This window comes from Cavia porcellus, unplaced genomic scaffold, assembly GCF_034190915.1.
Source record: "Cavia porcellus strain 051 isolate PalLab524CR breed Dunkin Hartley unplaced genomic scaffold, mCavPor4.1 scaffold_21, whole genome shotgun sequence".
NCBI classification, from domain to species: Eukaryota; Metazoa; Chordata; class Mammalia; order Rodentia; family Caviidae; genus Cavia; species Cavia porcellus.
In genome coordinates, this window is record NW_026947504.1 from 38,791,071 (window position 1) to 38,816,153 (window position 25,083).

General features: G+C 38.4%; 1 protein-coding gene across 8 annotated transcripts in view; it reads left to right on the top strand.

Annotated features, from left to right (window-relative positions):
• Positions 1-25,083, top strand: part of Fry (FRY microtubule binding protein) — a 418,719-nt gene that overhangs the window by 261,102 nt on the left and 132,534 nt on the right. For all 8 annotated transcript variants that reach the window (XM_063232589.1, XM_063232590.1, XM_063232585.1 and 5 more), the window contains 7 exons: positions 7,238-7,406; positions 10,279-10,371; positions 10,466-10,564; positions 12,258-12,359; positions 19,265-19,368; positions 19,827-19,935; positions 21,566-21,652. In XM_063232589.1, coding sequence (XP_063088659.1) covers positions 7,238-7,406; positions 10,279-10,371; positions 10,466-10,564; positions 12,258-12,359; positions 19,265-19,368; positions 19,827-19,935; positions 21,566-21,652 — 763 coding nt within the window. The remainder of the gene's footprint in view (positions 1-7,237; positions 7,407-10,278; positions 10,372-10,465; positions 10,565-12,257; positions 12,360-19,264; positions 19,369-19,826; positions 19,936-21,565; positions 21,653-25,083) is intronic.

Below are 25,083 nucleotides of genomic sequence, written 5' to 3' on the forward strand. Positions count from 1 at the left end.
AACTAGCGATTTCTTACCGTTTATTTTTCTGTAATTTTGCATTATTTCTACCCTTTTTTATCTCCATGTATTTTTTTGTTTCCTTTTCTTTCAATAAAAATAAATAAATAAATAAAGTGTATATCGTTAGACCTTGATTCTTTATCCATTCTGCCTGCCTGTTTCTTTTGAATGGTGAATTGAGAGAACTACCTTTGATGGTTGTCAGTGATATGTATTGACATCCTTGTTATATTGTTTCCTATTGGTGTCTCCCACATGCACTGTTCAATTGCTTGCCTTGCCTGCGGACGTATTCTGTTGGAGTTCATGAAGTTTTAGCCCTTGTTATCTCTTTTCTAGAATGTCCTTCAGAGCCTTTTGGAGTGCTGGCTTGGTGTTGAGTGGAGTTTTTTCCAATGTTCTTTGTCATGGAAGTATCTTATTTCTCCATCAGTTTGCAAAGACAGTTTTGTGAGCCACATCAATCTGAGTTGAAGATTGTTTGCTTTTAAGCCTTGAAATATTTCAGGCCCTCCTTGACTTAAGGATTTGTGTTGAGAAGTGAGCTCTGATTTTGCCGTAGTTTCCTTTATGTCTAACAGCTTTTTCCTTTTTACTGGTACCAGGGATCGAACTCACGACCGCCTGCTTGCAAGGCAGGTGCTTATGCCGCTGAGCTAAATCCCCAGCCCCTGTCTAACAGCTTTTAATACTCTTTTCTTGTGTTGAATTTCTGGACTCTTGACTTATATTCCTTGCTATAGATTTTTTTTCTTATCATAGCTAATTGGAGTTCTTTACACTTTACTTATCCTTATGTCAAATTGTTTTTCTCTGACAGGGAAGTTTTCTGCCATGATATTTGTGAACAAGTTTTTTATATCATTTGTGCTATATACATCTTTTTTCACTGACTCCAATCAATCTTAACTTATTCTTCTTTGTATTGTCTAGTAGCTGCTGAGCTGATTTCTCTTGGTCCCTTGCTGTTTTTAAGAAGTCTTTCTTTTCATGATCATTAATCGCAAGCCTGTCTTCTATATCTGAAATTTTGTCCTCACATTGGTTTATTCTGCTGAGGACACTTTCAGTGGAATTTTTAATCTCTTGGATATCTGCTTGAATCTGTTTTATGGATTCTATTCCTTTCTTATGTTGGGCATTCATGGTTTCTATCATTTTCCTAAGTTCTTCCATTTTTTAATCCATAGCTGCTCTTGAGTCACTAAGCATGTTTTTTGTTGTGATCACCATCATTGTAATAATATGACACATTCTCTCCAATTTGATTTTTTTCTAGAGCTTCATTATTTTGCTTGTTGCTACCACTTCAAAGAAGCCAGAGTGGTGACCTTCAGACTATCTCAGCACATTGCTCCCTGGTTTTTCCTTTGATGAACTGGATGTCTGGACTTGCATCTTGTTGAAGTGTCTTCTCATTTTCTTTCTTTTTTATTTTTCAGTTTTTTTCCTGGGTTAATGCTTGTAAATTGTCTAATATGAGTAGTTTTACTGCTAGTATTTAGAACCTTTAGAAAATGACTGCTTCTCAGAGGTGTCTTCCAGTTATAGCTGGCTTTGGGTTTTGAATCTGTTGCAAGATCTGACCTCTTCTGCTTATTGGGGATGAGGAGTTGCTGCCTACTTAGCCAACCCCTTGTTCTTTGGTACTGGCCCTCATTATTTTCTGTGACTCTTACACAGTTTTTGTTCACCAAGCAGAGCAGCTTGTTAGAACAGTTATATAACTTCAGCTAAAGTAGTAAATCAGCAGTAGCAACCACATCAAGAAAAACCTAGAAAATGAAAAACTGAGATAACCATGAGTTTGCCACCTTTAAACAAATGAACTAGATTTGTGCTTATATAACAAAATCTAAAACCAACTGGAAAATTGTATACAGTAAATAAGCCCACAATATGCAGTTTTACCTCAGGGGAGAAATAGAGAAATAAGAGAAGAGAAAGAGATTTAGAAACAGCTAAGGACAAGCAGGGTCACACAAACTTTGGGAAACTGGTGCAGGAGACAGGAGGGAAAGAGAAATACAAAATGAAATAAGAATAATCACGAAAAACTAGAAACCCTGTTCACACTTATATAAAAACAAGATTAGAAAATGAAAGGAAAAAGTCAACTCAAAAAAAAAAAAGATAGAAAAAGGGTCATTTCAAGGTTTGTCTCTGCTGTCACTGGCAGACAGCACGTGGAGGCAGAGTTCAGATCCATGTCGATTTATCCCAGCAAGCCAGCAGCAGCTTACGGCAGGGTACTGGATAATCTTGGTGAGCTGCACCTTTATTTCTTCTGAAGTTCAGGCTGGTTTCTGGCCAGGAGGCTGGATCCAGACCTGTGCAGCCTGCAGCAGTCAGCTCATCTTTCACATGTTTGAACTCAGTTGGGAGCCACTAGATGGAGGCAACCTTTACCTAAGATGGCACCTGGCCAATAGCCCTCTGCTATGCACAGCCAAATCCACGCCACTCATCAGCCAGTGCAGTCCACAGTATCCACTATTTCATTTCACTGCTGCATCTCTCCATGGAGGCCTCTGGGTTCACCAGCAGTCACTGTGTGTCTGCAGTTTTGAACCACTCTTGCCATGCAATGAGTCCCAATTTGGGAAGAGTGTCACCGGGCACCATTTTCTTTGTTGAAGTTTCACTCTTCATTCTCTCCACAGGCTTTAAATTTTTCTTCAGAGTCTTTCTGGTCCAGGGGACCCACCTATCTCCTTTTCTTCCTCACATTCCTGTGTTCCAGTGCCTGTATACCAAATCTCAGAGAGGCTCTTTCTCTGCTGAGATTTGGTATACCACACTGCTGTCTTCCTAGAAGTCAGAGTCAAAGATTTTAAACTACTTTCTCTATATAACTTCCCTCCAATTTCACTCTCCATATTTGTATACTCTATACATGTGTATTACTATATTCATTTTAAGTAGAAATTCATTTTTATGAATTTTATACTATGCCAAAAACTAAATAATCATTCAGTTACATTTTTAAAAACCTATGAAATAGTAAATACTAAAGAAAGGTTATTGAAAACTGTTTTACCTACCCTGACATTATCATAATATAAAATAGATTTCAAATGAAGTAAATTTTTGGGTTTTTATGCTAAAAATTAATTTTTACTTTATTTTGAATAGAATAAAACCAAGCAAAATAAAATAGAATGAAGTCAATCAAAACAAAATAGTACATGTGATACAGGACTTCAAAACAAGATAATAGGAAATCAACAAAGGTTACCATAATGCCTCTTTTTGTCTTCAAAATAACTGCCCATAACTTCAGACATAGTAAAAATCAAACAAAAGAGAACAGAATAGTACCAACAAAAACAAAACAATGAATGCAAGAAAGGACTTTAAAACAAGACAATAGTAAATCCAAAATAGCTACTGTAATATGTCTTGCTATCTTTGAAATAGCTGCCCGTGCCATTGGATATAACAGAATCAAACAAAACAAAACAGAATAAAACCCAACCCAACAAAACAATGAAAATGATACAGGACTTCAAAACAAGAATAATAGGGAATCAACAATGGCTACCACCCTCTGATGCCACCCTGCATACCATTATCCTCTGAACAGATAATCAGACCACCAGCCTTAGACCTGCAAAGTCAGTGAAACACCAAACACCACAAACATCAAACTGGATTTCACCTGAATAACTATCATTGCAGCCTGTGTTTCACCAGATAATCTGGTTGCTTTCAGGGGAGTGGGCAAGTTGGCTCTTCTAGTTTCCCAGCCTGCGTGCTGGAAGGGGCTGGCATCTGACGGTCCCCCAGCAGTGGCAGCCTGCACATGGCGCTGGTTTGCAGGGAGGGCTTCCTTCTTGGTGACTTCTTGTTCTCTTCCCCTGCAGTCTGCGAATGGCAGACTCACGGGAAAAGGCTGGCTTCTGGCTGTCCCCTTCATCGGGGCAGCCTAAAGCATGGTGCTGGTTCACAGAGAACCAGCTTCTGTGCTAAAACCTAGAATTGTTAAAAGTCATACTTATTTTTAAATAAATATGTAGCCACCGTCTCTTGAAAATATTGATATTCCAAGATACTCAAATAGCCTACTTTTTACTATCTCTCATTGTTGTACTTATGGATTAGAAATATAAGAACAGTGTTTAAATGTGGGCCTTTTCTAGGAAGAATACTTTTATGTTCCACTCATCAACAGAAGTAAAATTAGGTTAACAGAATTTCGGTTTTGAAAAAGGACCTTGACGTAGCCTAACTGTACCCTCGAAAAAGACTTCTCAGCATCTTCATAGTAGGGAAACTCATTGTCCTCAAAATTAACCCAGTCAGCATTTCTGTATGTCTGATCTTAGCTTAAATCGAGCTGGAAGTGTCAGACAATAAGCAATAAAGTTAAAGTAAATAAGTGAACTATATGATACGTTAGAGTTCATTCCATTCAGATGTCTCTTTTTGTCAGAAAATTTCCCTTTTATTTTCTTGTGTATAATGACTGTGTAGGTGTCTGAAGGAAGTGTCTGTTGTCCTCTGAGTTGGCTGACTTTCAAGCTATGCACTTGTGGTTGGCTAAGCTGCTTCTTGTATTTGTTTGCGTGCTGACAATGCTCTAACAAGATACCACTGACTGACTGAAACACCAGACATTTCCTCACATTCTGGGTGATGGAAGTCCAAGACCAAAGTGCTGATAGTGTTGGTTTCTTCTAAAGGCCTCCCTTCTTAGCTTAGAGGTGTCTGCCCTCTCCTTGTATCCTCTTGTGATCATACGTAAGCATATATTTCTTTTCTCCTAAGCCCTCTAGGCACACTGGGGTAGTGTCACCATTGAGACCTCATTTAACCTTAGTCACCTCTTTCAAAACATGTCTCCAAATATAGTCCACTTTAAGGTACTAGGAACTTTTCAGGGAAACAACTCACCCACAGTAGCAAGTCTGGGAATGAACCTGAGAACGTACATTTCTAGCCAGTTCCCAGCTGCTGCCATCTGGAGAACACCCTTGAAAATCACTGGTGTCAACATAACTCATAGAGATTAAAACAGAGAGTCTAGAGTTGGACATGAGTTTTAAATTCTCTGTGCAACTTTATTGGGTTATGAAATCTATAGTTCCTTTATTTACCCCTCTGTGTAAAAGGATATAAGAGTACCCTACACATCAGCGTTGTGGTGGTGGTGATAATACTTGAGTCCGTCTACGTAACTGAATCATGCTGGCATAGAATAAGGGCTGTGGGTCTCCTTGCTGTTCTCCTCATCCTCTCTGGCCTCAGCTGTTTGGGGGTTTGTTTTGGTTTTTCTGTAAGACGCAGAAAAGAATGATGACACTGGAGTTTGGAGTTTATATTCCAAAATTTTCAAAAGTGTAGTTTTGAGTTTCATTCAAATAGATGTTATCTGATATAAATTGATGTTTACAGATTTAACAAAATTTGTATTCTGACTTTTCTTAATTTCTTACCTGAAGAATTAATACATAATTTTGCAGGAGTTCTCCAAATACAGCTAATATCATCTCTCACTTTAATATCATTTAAGACATGTCAGAATAGGCCAATTCAGAATATTGCAGACACCCACAAAATGCCACCACAGAATAAGAATAAGCCCTAACATATCCTTAAAAGGTTAACAATCATTACCAAATACCTCATCCATAGGATATTTAAGTCGAAGCAATTTACATTTTCTGTTCTGTTACCTTAAACTCTTTTTGATTGTGAAATACATGTAGATAATATAAAGAAAATTATAAATTATTTGTTAAAAAACAGCTTGGTGAACTATATAATACAATGAATACCATGTAACTGTCATCTAGCCCCAAAACTAGTCTTCTGAACTGTCTTTGGTAAAATAATGTTTTGTGTTTGCTTCCTTTGTTATCTACAGTCTCTACTTTAAGGAACTTTTCTGAGTTTGAACAATGCTGTTAGTTCTCCACCCACTTTTATACTCAGAATTACCCTTTCTAACCAGGGGCCACTCCTAATTGATCCTTTCACTTATGGGAGCCTCAGGCTAATAGTCATAGGAAACAAAAAGCAATGGCTTTTAGAATGTTTTGTTTTTCTTTTTTGAAAATGATCAAACCAGCCATATCTGAAAAGTAAGTTGGATAATTTTTATGTGTGCATAAAAATGTCAAAGATCTGCTGTTTTTGTTCCTTAAGCCTTAAGATCCATCCCTTTTTTAAAGCCATGTGGCATTATTATTATTATTATTATTATTTTAAATAAAAACAAATACTTTGCATCCCTTGGGAATAAGGGTGGTATCCTTGTGTTTGTTCTCATTCACCAGATCGAATTGTAGAATTCTGACCATATAGTAGACAGTCCATTCATCTTTATCTTTTGGATATGATTTGAATTTTTCCATTACCAGATTTTCCCTTTAATTTAAAAATGCATTTTCCATGGGGGCTGGGGATTTAGCTCAGCAGCATAAGCGCCTGCCTTGCAAGCAGGCAGTCATGAGTTCGATCCCCAGTGATAAAAAGGAAAAAGACAAAAAAAAAAATACATTTTCCATAGTTATTAATATAAAACTACTTAAGAGAATGAAAAATGGACTGGGGATTTAGCTCAGTGGCGTAAATGCCTGCCTTGCAAGCGTGCGGTCATGAGTTTGATCCCCGGTACCAAAAAAAAAAAAAAGAGAGAGAGAGAGAATGAAAAAAGAAAATTTTGGAAATGGGTTTTAGAATATTTTGTTTGGAATCCAAGTTCAACAATTATTTACTACCATTGTCGGAAATAACTGATACGATATGTTATTGTTCAAATGTAAATTAATACTGTATAACCTTAGGGTCTAGAGCTGGGGATTTAGCTCAGAGGCATAGCGCCTGCTTGGCAAGCGTGAGGTTCTGAGTTCAATCCCTGGTACCAAAAGAGAAAAAAAAGAACCTTAGGATCTGCAAGTATGTTGGAAGCTGCTAAGCCTAAGGAAATGGAACTTAGGAAATGTCCCCTTAATTTAAGAGCTAGACCATCTCTAGAGGATCTCACTGCTGCTGGTCTGCTCTGTTGTCTGAAGGAAAGGAGGAACATCTTGTTGTATAAGAGGAGGAAGGAGCAAACTGAAGTCTGCCGAATCTCAAACATCAAATCCATGTGAAATGACACTCACCGTACTTGCCCTGGGTGGAAAGACTCCATCTCCACACTCCACCACTCCTGGATGCTAGAGGCCCCCGTTTACGGTGACCTTCGGACTACTTACTTGATAAATCACTCATATTTTCTTCCTAGATTCCCTGCTGTCAAGAAAAAATTTATGGCAGAACTAAAAGAATTACGGCACAAAGAGCAGAGCCCATATGTGGTACAAAGCATTATCAGCTTGATAATGGGGATGAAATTCTTTCGAATAAAGATGTATCCAGTGGAGGACTTCGAGGCCTCTCTTCAGTTTATGCAGGTAAAATCCTGGGCAGAGACCCAAGAGGCCATCGATTTGAGCCATTCCTTTTATCAAAATGACACACTTGGAATGTATCAGGCAGTGCCCAATTTACAGTGGTTCAGCTTACACTATTTCAGTTTTACAGGCTCTGTACATTTGGTAGAAACCTTATGACCTGCTCTGAACTTGGTGTCTTATGATGCTGCCGTGATGCAGTCTGGTCCTCTCTTACGACTCTGGGTATCAGCAGCAGCCATAGTGCCTGGCAGAAACAGTGGGTACTCAGCACTGTGCTGTGCTGCTAAGTAGTAAATGCAGTTTCTCTTTGTAGTAATTTCACATAAGTAATTTCACATTCGTTTATTGGGTGGGGTATATCACCATCATGAATCAAGAAACATCTGTACTTCACAATACAGGAAAAAAGTCCTGCCTTCTCAATAATTCATGAAGAGCTTTGGAACCAAATAGCAGCATTGCAGAAATATGATTTCAGTTTTAAATTTTCATATCACCTTTGACATTGGGTATACATAGAATTTCTTTATTGTTGACTTATTTCATTCATTGGTACATATTGCTCTGTGAATAAAATGTAGCTGACTTTTTTTACTTTTAGAATTGATAGCATTAGGTTTACTGTGTCAACATTACAGCCAGAAGAACTTCATTGAAGATAGAAATCTGTTTCCTTGTTGAAAGGAATCTTTAATTTTTCAAAAAAATCAAGCAAACCGTATAGGTTTAATGTCTGTTGACCAGAACTCATTGTGATATGTAACCAAAAAATGTTGCTAATGAAGACTTCACAGAACATATAGTTCTATCAAGAGTTTAGAAAACTTTGGTATCTCAAAGAATTTTTCTAATGCTACTATAAATTAAACTTGGGAATGATCTTACTAGAGAGTAAACACAGATATTATAAATATAGCCTGTATTAGTTCACAACCAAAAAGACAGGTAATATGTATAGATGAGGACATTAGATGAGTTGGAGCCCACAGGCACTGACAGTGTAAATTTACTGTGGAAATTATCCTGGTAGTTCCTCAGATGACTAAACCTAGAGTTATCGCATAATCCAGAAATTTCACTCTAAAGTATATACCCAAGACACATAAATATACATGTCCACACAGAAACGTTAACACAGATTTTCCTAGGAGCATTATTCACAGCAGACAAAAAAGTGGAAACAACCTAAATATCCCTAAAGTGACAAATGGATGCACAGAATACGGTATACCCACACAGTATGGTATTTGGCTCTAAAAAGAAATGAAGTACAACACAGACAACCGTGAAAACAGTATGTTAAGTATAAAAGCCAGATATGAATCTGTTTACGTGAAATGTCCAAAATAGGCCAATTCATAGAGGCAGAAAGTCGATCAATAGTTGCCTGTAGCTGAGGATGAGAGGTGGACAGAAAGGTGGGGGTAACTGACAAAGAGTGTAGAGCTGCTTTTGATCTCAGTAAGAAGTCCTACATTTATTTGTAAATATGAACCCATAACTCTGAAAACCAATGAACTGAACACCTTAAATAGGTGAATTAGATAAGTGAGTCATATCTCAGTCAGACTGATACATACATGGGAGAGAGGGAGCAGGGTCCTGTGTATTACACTTCTTGGGTTTGAATCCAGGTACCAGGACTTACCAGCCTTGGTGCACTTACCCCTCCTTCCTCCTTCCCAGCCTCTTTTATTTTATGTGTAAAGTAGTGGCAAAGAGGTTGCCCTAAGAGAATAATTTTAACGTAAGTATTCAGTGACTGGTAACTGTTTTTTTATTTTAATCGCTCTCTGGAATTGATAATTAATGTGTTACGTGCTTGAATGACTTGAGAAAGTATTTACATACAAATGCAAAATAATATAGAAAAAGGGCCATGATCCTGGTAACTGCATAGCTCCGTTCTGTAGAGGAAACAGCGTCAGTGCTTCCTAGGTTGGTGTACTCTAACCAAGGCAGAGATTTTAATGTGATATTGATGGGCTAAGGAACTTGGCAACTGTTTTTGGCAATCTTCCTAATAGTGACTGCAGTAGAAGTGTAAGAGCTAATGTAGATATTAGCATGTCATCAAATACATGTAACCTTAGACTGTTAAATGAAAATTATCTCAAAGCAACCACTATAAATTCCTAGCATAAACCTTGGAAGGAGAGAGGTGCTGGCAGAACTCAGGGCAGGTGACTTTCCTGCCCAGCTAGTCCATGGGCTACCGTCCACTATAGCTGTTTGCACCAACAATACCTTCACAAGTAGAGACATCCTTGCTGAGGAGCTGTTGAAGGTTTCCTTGTCTGAGATGGAGAAAGGAAGTGTTCAAAACTTGCCAATGAAATGATCGGAATAATAAACACATCTAACATGTCAGGGTGAGCAACTAAGCAGTTCTTTTCCCAAGTCTTTCAGGGATAGGACCTAATATAAGTTCACTAACTTTGCCTTTCCTCCATGTCTGCCTTCCCTGGAGATGCATGTTTGTGGGCTTATCAAAGACCCAGAGCTCCATACCTAGTAGATAATCAATAGAAATATATAGGTATGTATTTGTATATATAGACTGAGCCAGCTAGTAATCAAGTGGACAAATGTGTACTTCCTCATTATAGATGTTTTGTCCTTTCAAGTGATTTGAAATAGAAGGGAAAAGAGAGATAAAACTAGCCTTGTAAAATCCCTCTGAGGTCCTTGCCAGCATTTAGAGTTCACTGTGAATATTTGAAACTGGTGATTTTCAAATTAATTGTGGAACATTCCGTGTTGGTATTTGTGATTTAGTTGAGAACTATTTACGTAAATTTGTTTGAATACATTTCACATGCATGTTTTAATCTACTTTCCTTCCCTATATTCTTTGTGTGCTTCCTAGGAATGTGCACATTATTTCCTTGAGGTCAAAGACAAAGATATCAAACATGCTTTGGCTGGACTTTTTGTGGAAATCCTGGTCCCAGTTGCTGCTGTGAGTTACATTTTCATTTCTAAGAACTTCTTGAAATTGGATTACAGACTCAACAATATCAGTTCTAGAATATTCACAGGCATCTCTGTTTCAGGCTGTTAAAAATGAAGTAAATGTTCCCTGCCTCAGAAACTTCGTGGAAAGCCTATATGATACTACACTGGAACTTTCTTCACGAAAGAAGCATTCCTTGGTTAGTAACCGCGAGGAAATTCAAAAACACAAACAAAACGGCAGAGATTAAAATTCCTAGGCAGAAACCTACTTGAGTCTTAAGGATGCTACTGCAAGGAAAATTACCTACAGCCATCTCCAAAAGACTCTACTTTCAAACCTGGAAAATTACATTTAGTGTTGAGGGTGAATCACTGTAACATAAGGGGATTAGACCCTGTCACCTCAGCTGCCCCATCGGTCCTGCTGTTTATTTTTAAGATGGGTTTAACTTGATTTTTGTTTGAATTTCTGAGAATTTTTTTCCAAGCTGAAGGTTAAAGTTTATAATAACAGTTTCTCTTCTCAATCCCCAAGAGCTTTCAGTGGCTAATTCCTATCCTGCTAATCAGAATCAAAATTTAACTAGGCAAGAAAGGGAGACAGGAAGTGGTTCCCTACAGACAAGATTCTCTGAAGGCTGGGAAAACAATTCTTTGGAAGGCTTTGATGCTGAAAAGCAGCATTGAGTCTTTTAAGTTGCCCCTGCCTTTTTAACTCCTATGGTAGGTAATAATCTGATTCATAAATTAAAAAATGGTGTGACTTCTATAACTATGATAGTCTAGGATTTCAACAGTATGAACATCACCATCACAGTGTGAGTAGTTATTCAGTGTTCCTTTGCTGGTAGTAGTAACAAATTTGGCTGTTTGTCTATATTCGTGGGCATGGAGACTGGCTGTGGGCCACTTTAGAGTGCTATCTGGTATTAGATTTGTGAATTCACTGGGAGCAGCAGTTCCAAATACTCAAAACTAGTTAATTTAGAGAAGAAAAACACTGAATTAATGAATTCTGGGGCACTGAATCTCATCTGTCACCATTGTTTCTTCCTAGTCCAGGTTAATAGATGAGCAAGTTACATTTTGGTTTAACTCTTGAGCAACCTAATTTCTTGGGGAGCCCTAGAGGTGCTAATCTATTTGGTTGTGCAGGATAGTGGTGTGTTAGCGATTCAGGCGTTTTGCATGCCTGCCCATTAACTTTTTCTTCTCCAGTTGCTGTGGGAAGCCAGCCCAGTTAGGCAGGAAGAGCCCAGCAGCACCTCTGTTTATTCGGTTGTAAGCAAATTCCTCCCACGGTTAAATTTGTCTTGGTAGAGTTTACCGATGCAAAAACATTTCTTTTAGGGATCTTCCTTAATTACAGAAAGATTGCATGCAAATGAAAATATATAAACCTGAGATAGTAGATACAGTTAAGTGAAAAAGCCAGTAACACTTTTAAAATGTGGCCTTTCTCCTTTTTTTCTGGAGATTGAGTTATCAAAAATGGTGAGTGTTTTTAAAGTTCATTGATGAAGACAAAGTGAGTGACTTTCACGTTACTGTGCAGGAAACATTACTGTACACTATCCATACTTCTAGATTATTCCATCCCTAGCATGATCAGAAAACATTTGCAAAATGTTCATCCCCACTAATTCAGCCACTGGGCCTTGTGTTATACAATATGCTGTTAATATGCTGCAGCCTATATGGTTGCAGAGGGAGGTCATGCAGAGAATGTGTTACCCAGAACCTTAATACAGTATCAGTCATCCTCCAGGGCTGGTGTGGGAGTCAGTGGTAGAGAACTTGCCTAGCCTGAAGGCCCTGGATTCCATCACCAGCTGTGCAAAAAAGGAAAAACAACACATTCACACTGTGACCTTGTCTTTTGTATTCCAGGCTCTGTACCCTCTGGTGACCTGTCTGCTCTGTGTCAGTCAGAAGCAGCTGTTCCTGAACAGATGGCATGTGTTCCTCAACAACTGCTTGTCTAACCTGAAGGTTGGTATTTGCGCACTCAACAAAAAAAATCTTCTATAAAACTTTACGGTATAGTTCTTAGGCTGGTGTGTGTGCTTCTGACTGGAGACAGGATGTGGGGAAAATAAATCTGTTCTAATAAAGTCTACTAAAGATATGATTAAATGCCAGAGATATAGCTCAACAGCATCACTGTCTGGGAAGCGCAAGGTCCTGAATTCGTTTGCTGGTACCAAAACAAACAAAAAAGAGTGATACATACTCAGAAGATATCATTAAGTGCTGCTTTATAAACATATAAATAGAAATGTTTATCTAAAATAAAAATAGCCACATTTAGCTGGTTGAAGCACATAAAGTGATTTCCTATGCTCACCTAGAGTTCCTCGATCCCTTCAGTTTGAGAAAATAGCTCCATTCGGTGGAAGGGTTGACCTGGTAACAACCCACACTCGCCTCTGAATTCACAAATCTATCGTGGGTAATTCCTTCGGGTATTCTGTTTCAGCTACGGGACAGTACCAGTCTGAAGTGTCCGATGCTACCCAGGTAGTCGGCACAGGGCCAAGTGATGTCAGTGATAAACTCACGGTCCCTGAGACCAAGGAGCCCACGGTGGAAACAGCTTAATAATTAGCTTCAAAACTAGGCTGTGTAGCTTTGAAGTGGTAAATATGTTTTAAATTTCAGTGATTGATGAAGTCAGTAAGCCCCTCCTTATCCGAAGTACAATACAATACATTCTCCACACTCTTTCCTAGTTTTGTCCAAAGTTACTATTTTCAAATTTTTGAAAAACACTTACTTATAAAATTTTGTATGTGCCCATACATGTAGTCTTGTTTTGTATTTTCCCTAAGACACTTCAATTTAGTGGTTAAGATTAATTATGTTATTTTAGCATTTACCATAATTGCACAATAATCTGCATTAGAACCATTTTAGGGAGCAACTATGTACTGACTCTAAAAGCTGATTGTGAAAGCGAAGATTAGAATCATTCATCTTCTTCAAATTGGCAGTGAAATATAATAGCAGTGAATGAAGAATGAAGCTTTTGAATTCTCCAAAAAGTGAAATGTTTTCAGGGTTATCAACTGTTACATAACAGCCGCTTTAAGGTACTTCGTGTGAGGATTTGTCCATCTGCCATACAACCCTAAAATGCAGCCCAGGGTCAGCTTTTTACTTGATCCATTATTAACTATTAATTATTAACCCAAGTTCATTTCTTTCACATTTTACATAAATAGAAAATAGTCATTTGTTCAAACAGAAAGAGGTGTGATTCAGAATATTCACACTGAGCCTTTTGGTATGTGTTATGCTTAATGTGTCTGACAAATGTGGAAATAAAATATAAATATTTCACCTAACGATTTACTGCTATGACCAAAAGGCTATACTGTTTTGGTCCAAATTATTTTTTGAAGCATAACAGAGCATCTTATTTTGGAACATAATTATGTTAAGGTTATAATATTGTTTAGAGCTCTAGTCAAAGCCGACCAGAAAGACATACTAAGAGGATTATGAACTACACCAGAGAGGATTGGATCTAGGTGTTGACAAATGTCCACAAACATTTCGCCCATTAGGATTTCTAAAACAGAGACTGTAAGATTAGAAAGGGCATGCAGAGGGACTGTTACACATAGACCGATCAACATTACGGAATTCAGTGCCACTCAACAAAAGTTTATACAGCATCCACTGTGTGAGGTGCTAGGGAAGAGGCTGGAAGTGAAAAGAATGTAGGAAGGCAAACATATAAAACCACATTCAGGAGCCAGGCATGGTGACACACTGCTGTAATCCCAGCACTTGGAGGCTGAGGCAGGAGGATTGTTGCAAGTTCAAGGCCAGCCCAGGCTACAAAGTGAGCTCAAGGCTGGCCTGAACTGCATAGGGTCTCAAAAAGTAAAAAAAAAAAAAAAAAAACCTACATGTAGGATGAAGAGCCTAGCATGTCACAGAAGGACATGAAATGGAGTGTTACAGTATGTGGTGCAGACACTGAGGGATGGAAAGTTGAGAGCAGGGATTATAGCTGTGTGACCTGTGAAGGTCTTGTACCCCATGAAGCATGAAAGCCCAGGGTGGTGGCTTTTACCTACTCCAGGCTCTTACCTGGGAGAATCACAAGTTCAAGACCAAGCTGGGCAACTTGAAAAGAAAGTAGAAGAAGTAGGAACCAGTCAGTCATTGTACATTTCATTAGTCCTCTATACAGAAAACATCCCAGGTCCCCTCACACATTCGCAGTAGGGGAAACTATTGAAAATCTTGAAAAACAAATATGGCTTCGAAAATATACTTTGCCTTGATATCTTCAGTATTTTATACCATTTAGAACCAGCCACATCATTTCATAATTGGCCACCCGCCCAGCCCTTCCCTGTGTGCAATTTCCAGTCTTCCCTCCCTCCCCTTACTATCCCAGGTACTTTGGGAAGTGAGCCTAAGGTTTGCGTTGACCTTGGCAGCCATCTTTACGTGTTCTGCAGAGGTGAGCCAAAAGGATGGCAGAGTGATATGAGCAAAGGTGTGTGTCACAGCTTTCAGGGAAACAAGCTCTCAGAATCAGTGTTCACTTAATGCCAATGTCCTGGAGCCAACCAGCTCTGGGACTTGAATTCCTTAATATTTATACTTAATTAACCTGGTCAGTTATATCAGCCATAGGCCATTGTGAGGTAATAAATTCATGGCACCTTTTCACCAAAATAGTCACATCTTCCATGAACTCTTGGTCACTAGTGACCAATTGTTTTCTATGTAATTCATGTCTGAATTTGAACACCTTGAGATGTTTTTAAAAAGTGCATTCCCTTCGTATCTGCCGTATGACATCTAACTCTGATGAAGGGAAATATGCTTTGTGAACTTGATGTTACAGTACTTTTAAAGTAGAATGCTTATTACATTCATAACTATATACTAGTTTATCCTTCAAAATAGATACAATTGAGTTTTAAATTTTTTATAAAAATTCATGCAATATTATGAATGCAACTCAAACTATAAAAAAACAAAACTGGAAAAGAAAGTCTGACCATAAGAAAGTATTTATCATATGGCTAATAATAACAGCTCTTATCTATTAAGAGCCAAGTGAAGGGTTGCGCCTTTATATACATTGTTATGGAGCATGACAATGCCACAAGCTCCCCCGAGTACATGTTTCTCATGGGTGTTATTTTGGTCATTCTAAAAATTTTGCTCTGCAGTGCTTCCTCTGGAGGTTAGACGTTACTCAGGGTCGTTTCGTTACTGGAGGAAGCAAATACAAAATAAGAAATCATCTTGCTTCAGGCCCAACTTGGGTTAGAATATGCACTCATTGACTGACTTAGCCAGTGGGCCAGCAGTTCTATACATGGATCCTTGCAGGCACTGGCCTGGGTACTGGGAACACATGATAGGAGACTTTGTAATTTAGTGGAGGAAACAGATGATAAGCGAGAAATAAACACATGAGAACTAAAACTTCAGGCAGTGATAAGGAAAATCAAAAGAGGTATTATAATAGGAAGTGATACATCCGGGAGAGCCAGAGACAGACTCAGCGAGGTGCTTTGATTTCCACCAGGAACTCCAAAACAAGTGTGGTTGCCATAAGTAAGACATATTGTGAAAATGGCACTTAATACGTATTTACGTTTAATAATTACAATGATGTCTACAGAATGCTTTTTAAAAATCATTTTATATAATGGTAATGACATCTTTATTTCATAAATAGAGATACAGAGTACTATATTAGCTCTACCGTTGTTGCCTGAATGCTTAAAACATACAGCATCCCGCATTTTAAAAATAACTACATTTCTCTTTATAAATACCAATTTTAAATGGTATAGCCTTAGGTATTTTAAATAATAGTTTTCAAGATGAAGTTACTCTTCTCAGTATTAATCTTGTTTTGATAATCTTAAGAAAATCTCATTTTTGAATGAGAAAATCTTATTCAACCATTACAAAGAAAAATCAGCTCCATACATTGTCAGGACAGCAATTTTAGAGATTATTCTAACCTTTGACAATACGTAATTTGGATAATATGCAGTCAGTACCAGACCGTATCACCAGCCGCTGGTAAATTCAACTGTCCCCATTTGTCACTGCCAATTCCAACTTAACCAGAGAACAATTTAAAGCAGATAAACATGTCACTGGGCAAGCTGACATGTCAGTGAAATCAGTGAAGGGCACTGAGATAAGATGCCATCAGTCTAGGAAAGATCTGCTCTGCAGCCCACTGTATTTCTGAACCATTCATAAGAAGACCTCAGAGCCACAATAAACACATAAACAGTTAATTGTCAATTAAAAGAGCTATGGATTTCAACAAAAGAATGGTCAGTGACCTCACAGCTGAAGGCTTTGCTAGAAATCAGTGGTATGAGAAAATGCTAAAAATAATCTACAACCTGAAAATATACACCCGAGCATCTGTTAGCTGCTAAGCAGGAAACACAAATACAGATGAGATCGAAGTCCTGTGCTCAAGGAGAGACAATCCAGAAGGTCCTAGTAGCGTAAATAGTCAGCCTCGTGGAACATTAAGCTAAAGTGGAAATGTTAATACTGCATGCTGGGGCCAGATTGCGTGAGTTTAAATTCTGGCATCGCCCTTTGTTAGATGTGTGACATTTTGCAAGTCCCTGCATCTTGATCTCTTCATGGGTGAAGTGAAATACTAACAGTGAAGTGAAATATTAATATTGCTTCATGTTTTCATGAGAATTAAAATATATGTTCACATATAAACCAGCACTGTCCGCTTTTCATCACCATAACAAAATACTGGAGATAGTTAATTTAAGAAGGGAGAAACGCTCACTGGCATTTTGACTGCCTTAGAGATTCCAGTCCATAATTAACTCCTTTTGCCTTAGTCCAGTAACAAGACCCTAGCAAGCAATAATGCCTAATAGAGTAAGTCCCACATGATGTATACATTCTAATTTCTAGGAAGAATACACTAAAGTAGAACTCCCAGCTGTTGTTTGCTGGCCTGATAATGTTGAACAATTCATTAGGCCCTTCTCAGTTATAAGTCCCCTCAATTGATATCATGTTGTATAAAAGAACTTTGGAAAGGCCACAGTGCATCTGAGTGCAAAATCCTGATTACTGTCACTCTGACACCATGAAAATTTAGCTTCAGCTGCAACCCAGGGCTTACCTTTTGTGTAGGTTCCGCAAGAAGAAATCTTTCTTATGCATCAAGTTCTTCAGTTTTTATTTTTCATATTTAACCTGCTCTGGTACAGTCACTGAGAACACAAAGATGAGCAAACCAAAATAATCTGGAACTCGCATGCTGATAGGAAATATGCAAATAAAGGAACAGAAGCATATTTGAGGAAACAGTAGGGGCAGTGGAGACTCTCCTGGGTCTGGGGAAGAGAGGGCAGAGCTTGGGAACATAAGAGGAGTAACACTAGGTTTTACCAGGCAGTACAGATTTCCCAAGGAGACCACGGTAAGAGGCATATGAGGCATTGAGGAAACTGAAAACCATCTTACTGTCTGAGGGGCACTGGGATGCCAGGTACAAAACATGCTTTGTGTGCCATGTTACAGGATTTTTGCACTGTCCAGTAGGTCACTGGAAGCCACTTAAGCACTCTGAATGCAGAAATTAAATAATCATGTTTGCATCTTAAGAATATAATTTGACTATGCAGAGAATGGAAGAGAGGCTAGAAATCACTTTGGGAGGCAGTTGCAACCATCAGTAGTATTATCCTGAAATGCTAAAGAATCAGTCACGAACAGGACAAAATTGAATCCTGCGTCAGCCTCTTTGCACTGCAGGCTCTATGGGAACAGCAGTAGACAATCTTGGAGTCTTAAGAGTGGAGGAACATTAGTCAGAATCAGGTGCCCTGAAATGGAGAGCAGAAGGAACAGGAAAATATTTAAAAGAAGTTGAAGTTAAAACCAAAGACACTAACATTTCATTCAAGATATGCAAACGCAGCTGACAGGCTGGAGTGAGACTCAGGAGTGAGGAATGAAGGTGACGTCCATTAGATTACAGAGCCCCGCTCTGACCAATGTGTCACTGCCTGGGTGTCTTCAGCAGTGACCCCGGAGCTCTGCCTCTCTCTCCTGCACTCTCCACATTGCAAATGCAAGACCTGCTGAAACTCTGACCTCGTGACTCCCTGTCCCCATGCTGAGCATCTTGATGCCCTCACGGAAGGTCACTCGGGCAGCCCTCGTATTCCTCTTGTTAGGAGTTGCAGGTTCCATGGCAGCTTTTTTCACCATCTCTCTTTGCCTCTGTATCCTGCTGCCTCTACCTACAAAGCACTTTCTCCTACCATTATTTTTATACCTTTCAGAGCTTTCAGTACCAAGCGTGGTCCAGTGTAGCCACTCACATATTTGGTCAACGAACTAATGACTGAACAGTTCATCTGGGTTTTCATCTGCTCCCAGAAACCTTTGCAGACTCTGATGAGTTTGCCTTTTTCTGTACCTCAGTTCCTCTCTCTACTAGTCTTTAATGCTGTCTTAGAATTGACTGTGTAGCTCCCACTCCTGACAGATGGGGGACATCATAATGAAAAGGATACTCTATGTCACATCACTCTCAATAAATACTGGAGGTTAATCAGATGGGATTGGTGGAAAACCAAAAACGATAATAGTGCTTAAAGGGACATAATTAACAAAGCAAAGAACAGATCCATTTTCCTGTTGGCGCTAAAGGATTTATTTCCTAGAGCCCTTTGGGTTCCACCTCACAGATTATTTATCCAACACAGCGGCAGGCAGATGTCCTGCAAGTAGCAGATGATGGAGTGTACTTTGTCACCCGCTGGGATCCATCTTTCCCACGCGTTCAAAGAATCACCTCCATATATTGCCAGTCAATCAACAATCTTACCTTTTGATTTCTGTTGTAGAATAAAGACCCCAAGATGGCTCGAGTTGCTCTGGAATCTCTTTACAGATTACTTTGGGTTTACATGATTCGAATTAAATGTGAAAGCAACACAGCTACTCAGAGGTAAGGACTTGGCTTCTTTTACTGGTGACCACGTCATTGAGTTAACAGCAGTAAATCCCATGACTCAGCCCTCACACAGCGATACACCTTCTCTACTCAGCTAGAACCTGTTCAGAGCTAATAGTTTCTAAAAGACCGAAGTCCTGAACACAGTTTCAGGCTTTCTGTGGTGGTTGACTTGGCAATCATGACTGAAACTCCCACCTCTCCCAGGAGACAGGTCTACTTCTAGGATCATGGGTGCCACTAACGGGAAACCGCTATAATTACCTAACTACCTTTAGTTTCCCAGAAATTTTTTCACAGAGTAATTGTGCTAATGGAAGGGATGAAGTGCTTTGTTTTGTTTTTCGGAATTCTCTCTGATACTTAGATAAGACGAAACGTCTGCCATCTTGCCTTAAAGAACTGGAGCTCAGCCAATCTTGCTTGTGTTTTCTTTTCCCCTTATCTTCCAGCCGACTTATAACCATCATCACAACACTTTTCCCCAAAGGGTCCCGTGGTGTGGTGCCAAGGGATATGCCTCTGAACATCTTTGTGAAAATAATCCAGTTCATTGCCCAGGTAATGAAGACGTTGCTGGCAGTGAGAACCTTCGAATTGTCTTTAAGTTGCCAGTCTTTTCATGAAATACCAAAAGGTGAAAAGTCTAGAATGATATCCTACGTGTTTAGACTATATATTTTCTCACACAGCCTGTTCTGCTTCAGAACAAATTATGACGTGAATCTGTCGTGTTTTCAGTCTTGTCACAAACCGAGAGGCAGAGAGTTGAAGTGGCTCAACTGCGGTCCCGAAGACTGTTGGTTAAAGTCCGCTGTCTCCCCATCCCTGTTCGCTTTCCTCACTCTCCGATCTGGGCCGTACAAGTAAAGAGAAAGCAAAGATACAATGTTGAGAGGAAATTTTTTAAAGAAAATTTAATGAAATTTGACCATCAAGTAATGTTCTAATTTTTATCTATGAAAAATAATTTCATAGGAAGATTAGCGGTTACCAAGCTAATGTTGTTCTTTGCCAAAAAGTGTTCTAAGCACTTTATACATGTATTAATTTAGTTTGAAATTGGGTGCAGTCATATTTTAATACTGAATGTGGACTTTGAACATAATTTATTATTTAGACCCAAGATTTTACTTTTTTGTGTGTCCCTTGCTCATGCTAAGCATAGGCTTTGCTACCAACCTACACCCTGAGTCCCAGATTTTACTTTATAAAACATTAAATGATTCCACCCCAACTTTGACCTTGTGATTTACCAAACAGTAAGAAAAAACTTTTATTCCGTTCCAGCCTCTGCCATGAGCCAGCCCTTCAGCACTAAGGCAGAGGACATATTTTTGTCAGCTACTTTATTGGTTCGAGAATGGAAATGCTTGCCCAGTATGCCCCAGAATATACTAGATAAAGGGAAATAATGAGCATGAAAATACTATGGAATTACAATTGATGCCAATGTAAAGATACATTGTTCAGTTGTTACTCCAGACTATTTAGTATAATGCTGGTGCCTTGAAATGTCTCTGTAATATTCAGATTGAAGAAATAGACATTACTCTACCAGTGACAGAATTAGTGTACCTTTTCTGCATGTAGTTATGTGACTGAGAATGTGCTGATTATTTTGGAGCATGTTTTATTGAATGAACATGTCATTCATATGTATTATTTGTTGCTCATTCTTCTTAATGAGAAGAACTAATTGTTTTTGAGATGAATCAAATGATCTTCAGTGTTAGCGAAAGAAGAAAATGCTTGTTTGCAGTGGTATCATTAAAAACACATATGAAAGTGAATTTCAGGAAGTTAGCAGCATCACCAAAAGCAGAAGAGTGTGGCCTGCTTCTAAGTTTAGAGATGCAAGTGTTTTGGGGTTTTGTTTTTGGGGTTTTTGATTTTGGTCTTTATGCCATGGATCTGTCTGCTTTTGGAGCTAATTCTATCTCTTGCATAATAAAGCCATTCCTGTACTACATGCAAAAACACGAGCAGCTCTGCCAACAGTTTTTTGTTTTGTTTTGTTTTTTAATGGTACGATCATCCCTCGGGAACTCTGTGGTCCATAAAACCAAGCAGCCCCTCTCCTCCCTTAGCAGCCACCTGTTTGGTACACATGGTGTAAATAATGCATCTCATGTTGAATTTGTGTTTTAACATTTTTGTTTTGTTTTCTTTTTTCTTTTGTCCCCTCCAGGAACGTTTAGATTTTGCAATGAAAGAAATCATTTTTGATTTTCTTTGTGTAGGAAAACCAGCCAAAGCTTTCAGTCTCAATCCAGAGGTATGAATGACCCTTTTATGTCCTCTAACAGAGCATGTATTCACAGAGCCGTACCTCTGCTGTGTAACTTTGGGGAGTAGGCCTGGGACAGCTTCTCTCAAAGGTTCTCTATTTGTTTCTGTTCATGCCTAACGTCTGATGATGAAGTTTGAGAAGTAAATTTTGGATCAATAGGTTGAGTGTGATGAAAAGTCAAATGCTTCTTTATTCTGTTTTTGTTTAATAGAGTAATTCTTGCCCCAGAAGATAATCTGTTGCTACTAGTTAGGTGTTTTATTTTAGGAAGTAAGTGCTTTTGTTTGTAACTACATTGATGCATATAAACTAGTATTGGAAAGTGATGAAACAGAGAATAAGTACATATAATAATAAAAATACTAAAATATAGTGAAACTCAATAATGTCTAAACATGTTTCTGTAACAGCATGGCAACTCAAGGGCTAGGCATATGGTGGCAGTGAGTCCATCGTGAGTATTATATGCAATATGGAGTAGACAGGCTATGCAAATGAACAGCATATTCAGTTTTAAACTTTTAAAAACATTGATAGCTAAGAAAAAATATCGTAGCAAGTAGCCTGTCTGCAGCCTTTTTCTTCTGAGATGGGAGAAAGAATGCTGGACCAGAAGCTTCCAGAGCTGGATTTGCCACTTGCAGAGTTACTTTTTCTAGTTATGTGATGTTTACTTTTCTGATATTCAATTTATTCTCCAGTAAAATAGGACAAAATACTTTTCTAGCTCACTTTACAGAAGAGTCATACTGGAAAGCATACATTTCAAACTAGGTGAGAGAGAGGAAAAGAAGATAGTGGGAAAGAAGGAAGAAAATTGCATGCTATTAAGTCTTTTAAGATTATTTCTAGCATCACTGTGATATTGTCTCCTTCATTCACTCAGTGAGGAAAAGGCTTCAAGCCCATCAGCTCAACATAAGCAGATTTTTGGTTCCAGAGGGACCTGGGTGTTCCCATTCCCTCTCTTATACTCTGAATTCTCTTCTTGGTGCTGACAACAGAGCAAAAGGCCCCATAATGGGATTTCTGTCTGGCAGCCAGTGACCTTGCAGGATTCCAGAATGACTGCAGTTGGATCACTGGGCTAAAGATAGGGCTTTGCAAAGCCAGTGCAGAGGCAGAAGGAGGCCAGGGCTGCACAGGAAACAGTCTTCTCTTGCTCTGGAGGTTTTGAACATATTTTTCATTTCTCAGTAGTCATAGTTCTTATGCTTTTAACAATCTGTTCTCAGAAGGGCTGCACTACTTACCTAAAAAGAACATGTTAAAAACTGTTATTCATTATGATCACCATCTATAAAATTTATCCTTGAATCTTTCCTCAGACTCTTCATCGGTGATGAATTACTTAATTTCTCTATGGAGATCAGTTGGAATTAGGTTTTAAAAATAGAACTACCAGCAGGGGTAAATGTTTGGGAATTGCCTTCATGCCTCTTGATTTTATAGGGTTGAAGAAGAAGCTGTTTATTAATAATTAGTAATTATATGTCCAAAGCCATGTTCAAAAAAGACATGAGGCAGACTAACTTAGAAGCAGATACCATACATTTGATGAAATATGATGTAGGGCACCATTTCTCAGGGACAAATCCCAATGAGGTCGTAAGTGACATTTTAGAAATAGCTTGTGGAGCAAGGCCTAGAGATTTAAGTGGTTTGCTTATGCAAGGTGGATTGCACCACTAGTCAACAGTTAGGTAATTTCCAAGTAATTGTTTTTACTTAGTTTGGTCCTACATGACTTCCTCTGTGTACCCTTAACATCATAAGAACTTGTTTCCCTGTGAGAAGAGCTTCTAAGTCATCAGTTTCTCTCATGTTTACCTTGCTGTAAAACAAGGTAGAACTGGCCCAGCGTGGCAGGCTGAGGCAGGAAGATCACCATAAGTTTGAGGCCATCGTAAGTTCAAGGCCAGCAGATATAGTGTTTAATATTTAGATCTTTGATCCATTTTGATTTTTGTTTAAAGAATGGTAAAAGATGTGGGTGTAGTTTTAATCTTCGTGTGGAAAACCAGCTTTTCCAGCACCATTTATTAGATGTAGAAAAAAAATTTGACAAAGTCCATTACCCATTCATGATAAAAAAAAAAAACCTACAGAAATTTAGAATAGATGGTCTTTATTTCAATCTGATAAAGGCCATCTTTGACAGACCAACAGCCAACATCATGCTAAATGAACAAAAACTGAAAGCTTTCACTCTAAAATCAGAAACGAGACAAGGATGTCTCTCCTGTCACCACTTGTATTCAATGTAGTTCTGGAAACATTGGCCAGAGCAATTAAACAAGAAGAATAATAAAAGGAATAAGGAGGGAAAGGGAGAAGTTAAATTATTATTTGCAGATGACATCTACATAGAAGACCCAAAACTCCACCAAAATGCTTCTAAATTTAATAACCAAATTCCGTAGCATTGATGGGCACAAAGTCAGCCCTCAGAAATCAATTGCAGTCCTAAACACGAATAACAAATTCACTGAGAGAAAAATTAGGGAAATAGCACCTTTCACAATAGCATCTAAAAAAATGAAATACCTAGGAATCAATCTAATTAAGGAAGTAAAAGATCTCTACATTGAAAACTATAGTACTTTGAACTTCCAGAGTTGTTATACAGATTTAATGCAATCACAAGCAAAATGCCATTAGCATACCACTGAGAATTAGAAAAAACTTTCCTAAAATTCATTTCGAACCAGAAGATACCTAGAATAGCAAAAATAATTCTGTATAACAAAAGTATGGTTGGGGTTATCACAATCCCTGACTTAAAATTATGCTACAAAGCTACTGTTGTAGAAACAGCATGATACTGCCCCCCCAAAACAGACCTGAAGATCAATGGAATTAATAAGAATTTAAATGTGAAACCCAACACTGTAATTCTTTTAAAAACAAAAATAATAAAAGAAGTCAGGCATGGTAGTGCATACCTGTAGTCCCAGGACCCTGGGAAACTGAGGCAAAAAGACGGCAAATTCAACCCTAAATGGGGCAGCTTCCTACTTAGCAAAGCCTTGTCTCAAAAAAAAATCAAAAGGACTAAAAAGAGGGCTCATTCAAGTGGGCAGAATTTTCTAAGACATAGACATTAAGAATTTTAAAAGAAATTGTTGATGAATTGAGGAGTATCAAAATAAAATGTCTGCACTTTAAATAAAGTAGAGTTAGAGGCTGCCAGAAAATATTTGCAAGAGATATAATATACCTGACAAAGTACTTCTACCCAAAAGATGTGAAGAACTCCTAGAACTCAAAAATAAGGAACTCACCTAAGTTTTAAAAGGGACTAAGTGAACTTCTCTTTATTAGAAAAGGGATAAAAATGACTAGGAAGCCCATGAAGAGTGCTCGGGAGGATGCAGACTAGTGGGAACTTCCCGGGGAGAACCACTGTGAAGAGA